Below are 7,488 nucleotides of genomic sequence, written 5' to 3'. Positions count from 1 at the left end.
ATGACAATATATGAAATACCAGGTCTTGTCAGGACGGCACTTCCAGCAGCAGCTACACCAAAGAATATACAGGCTGGATTCCAGTGCTGTGGAATTTGGCCATACAATCCAAACATATTTGAGGACAGTGACTATGCTCCATCACAGGTCACAGATCGTCCTTCTCCAGCAGTCCATATGGACATTTCTCCAGCTGACCAACAGTCCGCTCCTCTTGCTGCTCATCTCACCAGTCCTACAGCTGATGACATGACCACTCCTCCAGATGCTCACATCTCCAGTCTCCCAACTGACCTCCAAGCTGCTCCCTCATCAGGCTGTGATGAAAACCCACAGACCTCCTTGGGCTTTAACCCAGAAGATGTGCGACCCTTACCAAAAGCTGGACCTAGAAAAACCCCTTCAACGGGAAGAAAAAGGAAACAAACAGCAATACTCACTGATACACCAGTTAAGATGGCCCTTGAAGCAGACCAGAGAAGCAGGAAAATAAGTTTTCCAAAGAAGAGGCTGTGCCAGAAACAAGGCAAATCCACTCCCACAAACCTAAAACAATCCAAGCTTTCCACATCACGAAAGAAAAATCAGAAAATGAATAACACTGAACAGGACAACACAGATTCCTCAGATGCTGATGAGAATTTCTGTATTGTGTGCATGGAAAACTTCAATAACTCAAAGCCAAAAGAAGCTTGGGTTAAGTGCCTGACCTGTGCACTGTGGGCTCATGAGGCCTGCACTCCAGGACAGCCATACATCTGTCACCACTGTGATTCTGATGGTGATTAAAAACTTGACAAAAACACATACAGTTCATTTGATGAAGCTGGTGCACAGCTACATTTTTTCAGGTTAATTATTATGTTCAAATGTGGCAAGAGTTGTCGGTGATAATCCCCACCTAGCCAATGAAGACTCAATGAAGGTCAACCAAAATTATTGAAAAATTCAGTTGGTGAAAAGTTGTCTTTTTTTGTTACAATATGTTCAAAATCTATATTTCTGCACTCTGTCACACACTCCTACACACACTCACAAACACATAAATAGCTACATAAATGTTTATAAGTGCATTCAGGTGTTGAATAAAAAAGATTACATCTTAAGATTTTGTCAGTACCCTTATTTCATTGTGTTACATCTCACCCCAGGGTATGTTACAACTAACCCAGACTATGGGGTTAATTGTAACATTTCACTCTTTGTGTTTAAGAGCATACCATGCAATGGGTAATTGTGCTGCAGAGAAAATAGCTGCACTATTTAATAGCCAAGACATGTAAATACTTTGCATTACATTTTGAATCCACTACCTTAAAAAAGCTACAAGCTACAGACAGAAATGTCAAAAATGTTACAACTATCCCCGGTCTCCCCTAAATCATTTACACTGCAAGTCACATTGCTGTTTTTCCTGTTCTGATAGATTACACTGAAACAAAGTCAGACAAACAGATACCTTATTTGCAGTTAAAAGATCAAAATTATCCCACACAGCAGAAACATTTCTTTTTCTTTCGGGCTCCATTTTGTTATGGAGAGATGTGTATTTTTATTTTAACTTTGGGAGAGTAATTTCGTGTTTTTTTGGTGGCGACTCGTTCCGTTGGCAGATACGGATGCGGTACCTTTTAAACACAGTTTGGCGCGTTGGCAACAGCAGCTGTATCGATCACGTGACTTTTTCTTAAAGCGACGTATAGCCTCACCTCTTTTGAGGTGAGGCTATACCTCTCAGCCAATCAGAGTGTGAATCGGAAACCCAGCCTCCACTTCCTCAGTCAGGTTCTCTGGCACGTTTTTCATTCAGTGTTTTATGCCTTGGCTTTCTTTATTCTGGTGCACTAACTAAAACGACCCTTGTTCTGATATAAAAGTATGAATATATATATATATTTACACTAATATAATAATAATAAAAATACTTAACTTGCAACGGCACAGATATTAAATCAAATTAAATGTGGACACTTTATGAGCACAAAAACAGAAAAGAAAGGTTGGAGATTGATTTTCTTTAATTTATAGGTTCTATTATATAGGATTTATATAACAACAATAACAGTCACATCCAGGCATGTGATTTTTGTGGTATAAAAACACTTGTGGAGTAAAAACAGGGATGTGAAGGGGGAGAGCTCTGGTAGAAATAGCATCAACAGATCAGAAAGCTTCTGATAAAAGAAGGTTCATGAGTACAGAAAAAATTATGAGTCATCTTCATCATTGCTAACATTACATTCAAAGTGGACATGTGCAGAGGAGGGAATGGGAATATACTGGCGCCAAAGATGTTGAATATGGAGCTGTCAGAGAGGAGGAAAAGACCTCAGAGAAGATTCATGGGTGTAGTTTAGGGGGGCATGCAGCAGGAGATGGAGGTAGATGATCCGCTGTGGTGAACAGGAGCAGCTTAAAGAAGGAGATGCTGATGTGCTCTTTAACAGTACAAGTAGTGCTTAGAAAACATCTATAAATAATAGCTACATACAATAAACTTTCAATACTCTGAATTTAAACTATTTAAACAGTAAGTACAGCTCCACCTCACAGCATTCTTTTTCAAATATGAGGATTTCCAGCTGGTGTTCATGAAGCTTATCGAGCAGACAGATTTTTTCGGACTGTTTTTCAGATATTTTCCAAATAATGCTGGTATTGAATGTTCAAATTTTAAATCTGAAAATGTTTGCTGGACAGATTGTTGATGTTTTGCACCAAAGAGAAAAGAAAAGTTAAGCAATTATTTAAATGTTCTTTTCGGATGAATAAATCCTCAGTTTAAGTTCTTTAGCGTGCCTTAAAGAACAGGTTGAAGTCTTTCACAAAGATGCTGAACACCAAATACACAATGTGATGGATAATTTCAGTCAACACTGAGAGGTTGAAATGCCATTAAGGTGTAAAAACCTCTGAGGCATTTCAAACATGCTACAATGTATTAGGATAATTTCTCTGTTGCCGTTTTCTGTACATCAAAAAACCAACAAGAGCAGTAACAAGAAGCAAAGCAGAAACTAACAGACCAACTTTCAGTATAAAAGATCCATCCTCCTTCCCTGCTGCCTCCTTGCCTTTAGCCTCCTTCCCTCCATCTTCCTTCCCTCCATCCTCCTTCCCTCCATCCTCTGTGTGTCCTCCTGTCTGACCTGCAGGTGAGAAACAGGTGTGAGGTGTCAGCTGTCAGGTAGGTGATGAGTGAAGAACAGAACAGAATCCATTTCCTCTTCAAACTGCTGTCAGACATTATCTACTGCACTCTGATCACATCACTCAGACCAGCTGCTTTCTACAAAGTCTCATCAACAACATCTTTAGAAACAAACATCAACAACCAGGAAGCAGCTTCACCTCTGATCACACACACACTCAACTCTACTCACTCACCTGGAGGATCAACAGCTCTCAGGTAGATGACACTGATGGGGTCAGTCTTCAGATGAGCTCTCTTCCTGCGTCTTGTTCTTCTCTGGACAACACGACACTCGTATGTTCCAGTGTCATTTATCGTCACGCTCGTCAGAATCAAAGACACGTCTCCATCCTTCATCTGTCTGTCCTGCAGATCCACCCGGTTCTTAAAAGATGGATGTTGTTCCTCAGGATCAAACTGCTCATCCCGGTAGGAAAGGACATATTCATCTTCTATATCAGCTCTGCTCCACTCTACAACTATAACGGAGATGCCCTTGTCTGGAGCTTGACATGGCAGAGTGACATTCCCTCCAGACTCAGCTGGGATGACTTTCTGGTCTGAAAGCGGGAACACCATACAAGCAGAGAGGTTAAAGGGATCAAGTGTTCACTTCTACAGCAGAAAATCACAGTGAGGATCAGAGAGAGAGAGAGAGCACTAGTCTCTGGTTTATAGTGGTTGAATCCTTTAAACCTGACCATCAGACCTGATGCTGACCAAAATCTCCTATACTAAGTACAGAACACAGACGAATGACACTGAGCTCCAAAATAGCTCCTGAAGTTTGCAGTAAAACTAATGTAAAAAATACATATTTCAGGCCAAACGAAGTAGCTTCATGAACCTTAATGAAGACTTTTTTTTAGCATGCATTCTAGATATGAGAATGTGTAAAAACAATACAGACAGGAAAGTGTTACGAAGTTTCCTGTCTTTAAACGCCTTTGTGACAGTGTCTTAGAAATATATATATATTTAAAAAAGATATTACCTTTGTTTTCAGCTGTTGCGCATGAAAAGAGTTGATAAGCACACAGCAGGGAAATCCACACTTGAAATGATCTTCGAGTCATTGTGTGAATGGATTTAAAGCCTCTTGAGGAGTCTTTGTAATGCTGATGCAAAGATGTAGAAGTCAGAGTGCGACTCTATGTTTTGGTATTGTAGTGTTATTAAAGTTCACACACGCTGATCATCAGATGATGTGCTGATTGGTCAAGCCCCGTTTGCCTGAAGCTGCTGATGTTAGTGGGCGTGGCTTTCATTTTTTGTACTTGTGGTGTGTTTGTGTGTGATGCACTCTGGGTCCTGGATTACATCATACACAGTTCACGTTTTATAGCTCGTCTGGACGTCGAGTAAACACCGGCGGTGCACGCGCGGAAATAGCGGAAGTGGGAAACTGATGAAGAGTGAGGCTAGGCTAAAGAATACAACCACTCCACACCAATGACTGTAGAAAACACACACGCACACAAAACGTAAACTCGAAGAACTGGAGCTGCTGATCGCTGATCGAACAACTTTAATCTCAGCTGCAGTGGTTTAGTAGAAACCTGCTAATCCCAGACACCACCGTAGAGCTAACAGACGGAGCTAGCTACCGACAGGACAGTAGTTTAGAGGAGTTGGTTATGCTACTGTCTACCGTCGACACAGCGAGGAGTGTACCAGCCGCGGGATCGTAGCCAAACATGGATCCCAAGGCTCTGGTAGTAGTATGGTCAATACCACCCGTTGCTAATGCTATCTCTGAGTCATGTATCAGCACGCAGCCGTCATAAACAATCTTCTAAGCATGACTTAGACCAGGTGTCATCAGTGACAGTGAAGGGCCTGCACTGGACCAGACACAGTTTGATAAGTAGATTTGACAACTTTTTAAAATACGTGACACTCTGGCGTGCCAGGAGAACAATGCACAGTACAAATATGCACTGAATGTTCATATTCTTATAACAAAAAATGCAGCAAAATGTTGGTATTAATTAAAATCCAGGGGCGATTTTAGTCAGCAGAAAAGTCAGTTACTTCATTCAAACACTGAAAATCTTTCAAAATCAATAATTAAATGATGGAGCTGACCTGTTAAATGAATATGATGTAAATAAATACATTTTACTCCATCAGTACATTCATACATGCAGACTGTGTGAACATGTGGATCTTCAACACGCGTAACATTTTACGCTAGGTGACAAATCGTCAACATATTACGTTTTCAGCTACCCACCACTTACCTAAATGACGACCTCGGAAAAATGAGGAAAAATGAGAACCGTATGGACTCAATCTACACATGTTCGCTCTTTTTCTTCAAATCGCTTAGAAACACGCTATTTAACATCTTTAAAGTCATGGTTAAGCTCAGGAAAAAGGTTATGGTTAGGGCTAGGGATAAGGTTAGGTTTAGGGCTGGAACGTCTATTACCGCGGGAGCGTTATTGCACTGGATTTCGCCCATAACCCGCCGCGTACCATAAGAACGCTGAAGGTCTCCTTTTGCGTTCCTCAGGAACGCCGCGGGACGTGACAAAACGTCGGCATGTTACGCCTCGGGAGTGAGAACGGGCTGTCTGAAAATATAAGAAATTATTAAACAGAAAAGCACTAAACTTCAGTTTACTAGTTGCTGCCCTCTACTGTCCATGAGTCAGAGGGCAGCAAAATACCAAAAAAACAACAACAAAACTCTACAGCCCTCCTCTCGATACAAAGAAACATTAATGTAATATAACTGCATCACTCTACTATTTTATTTGACTGAACGCACAAATATAAACAGTATTTGTGGAATATTAACATTTTCACATAGACGATAAGAATATTAGAGACGATGTATACAACAAATACAACTCTAAGCAGCTGTACCACACTTTAGACCTGACCTGCACTGCTCTAGAAGAACAGCTATTGGACAATAAATAAAAATATAAAAAGCCAGAGAGAAAGCTCAACATTAAACCATTAAAATCCCCCTTTACTGAAGGCATTTACAGCAGAATCTGGAAAGTTGGACCAGCAGCGGGAAACTCGGAGATTGCAGAAGCAGGTTGGTATGAACCTCTGTTCTGTGGATTACGTTTTCTGTTGATCACGAAACTAGCAACAACAACCAGAAGTGCAGCAGAAACTGACAGACCAACGATCACACATGTCATCCAGGGAAGGACGGATGTTGTTTTGCTTTGCTGTGTTTTAATGTGAAGTGTGCTTATTTATTTTTTATATTGCATGTTTTGGTTATATCTTGTGGAGTGTTTTATTTATACTGCATGGTTTGGTTGCATCTGCCAATTTGTCCTGGAGAGACTCTGCCCTTTTTCCCGTTTTACTAATTTGACACACCTGAGAGGAAAGGGAGTGGTAATTTACAGAGAGTGCTCAGCGACACATAAGACTGGTGGAGCTTGGCGTTGAGGTGTGGGGAAGGTACAGCGCCAGCGACGCGGAGTGAGTGGTTCGACTGCTGCAGCAACAGGAGGCCAGATTACGCGTCTGCGGGAAATTAGAGGCGGCGGACGGGCTGGTGCCGATTGGCGGTTATAAAGAAGCAGCGGGCCTTTATAACCCCCCACCCGGGGTAAGTCTTTTGACTTGTCCCCTTTAATGAATTATAGCTGCCTAAAAGAGTAGTGACTGCCGCTGCCTTCCTTTCTTTAGCGCACCGGGGCGCAGAACTCGGAGAGGAAGGCGAGGACGCCGCCGGGTTTCCCTCCTGCACCGTTTCACTGGATTTTTAATTCTTAGTGACTCTTATACCGTGGCGGACGCCACTGGACTTTTAATGTTGTGTTTTATTGATTTTTATTGCGTTGTCCCCTGGCCAGGGTTGTTTTAATTCATTTTATGTTTTTAACTATTTAAATATAATAAATTATATTTTAACTATACAGTTTTTAATTCGTGTGCTTCCCCTTGGCGGCTCCACTGCTCTGTCCGTTTGGAGGAAGGTTTCCCTCCTTTAAAAACACTGTGGAAATAAAATCACTCTGATCACATCACTCAGACCAGCTGCTTTCTACAAAGTCTCATCAACAACAAAGCAAATACAACGAAATGATGTTTAACGGGCCATGCAGCCTCCATCACCCCCCATCCTCTCTCTGTTGTTAAGAAGCAGCTGTTTTTAAGAATAACCTTTTCCATGTCTAAAAATGTGGCTTTTTTTTTTTCGTCAGGAAAAAGTGCACTGTGTCTAAAATTAAAAAGGGCACAAAATAATAAATTTAATGGTTTTCATTTCTATCACACACATTATATTCCATTGCAATATGTTCATGGTAATTATT

General features: G+C 41.2%; 1 protein-coding gene across 2 annotated transcripts in view; it reads right to left on the bottom strand.

Annotated features, from left to right (window-relative positions):
* Positions 1 to 2,011: 2,011 nt before the first annotated feature.
* The window catches only part of LOC118455958 (programmed cell death 1 ligand 1-like), a 127,511-nt gene continuing 122,034 nt past the window's right edge, over positions 2,012 to 7,488 (bottom strand). The window contains exons 1-3 of one of the 2 annotated variants that reach the window (XM_087838740.1): positions 4,188 to 4,368; positions 3,388 to 3,753; positions 2,012 to 3,149 (exon numbers count right to left, since the gene is read on the bottom strand). In XM_087838740.1, coding sequence (XP_087694866.1) covers positions 2,932 to 3,149; positions 3,388 to 3,753; positions 4,188 to 4,269 — 666 coding nt within the window. In that variant the 5' untranslated portion in view covers positions 4,270 to 4,368 and the 3' untranslated portion in view covers positions 2,012 to 2,931. Of the gene's footprint in view, positions 3,150 to 3,387; positions 3,754 to 4,187; positions 4,369 to 7,488 lie in introns of those variants that run through there. The other variant, XM_087838739.1, reaches the window with a different exon arrangement.

This window comes from Neolamprologus brichardi, chromosome 3 (genome assembly GCF_056152115.1).
Source record: "Neolamprologus brichardi isolate AB-2024 chromosome 3, ASM5615211v1, whole genome shotgun sequence".
In the NCBI taxonomy this organism is placed as follows: Eukaryota; Metazoa; Chordata; class Actinopteri; order Cichliformes; family Cichlidae; genus Neolamprologus; species Neolamprologus brichardi.
Note: the sequence above shows the minus strand (reverse complement) of the source record. Positions and strands in the feature narration are given on the sequence as shown.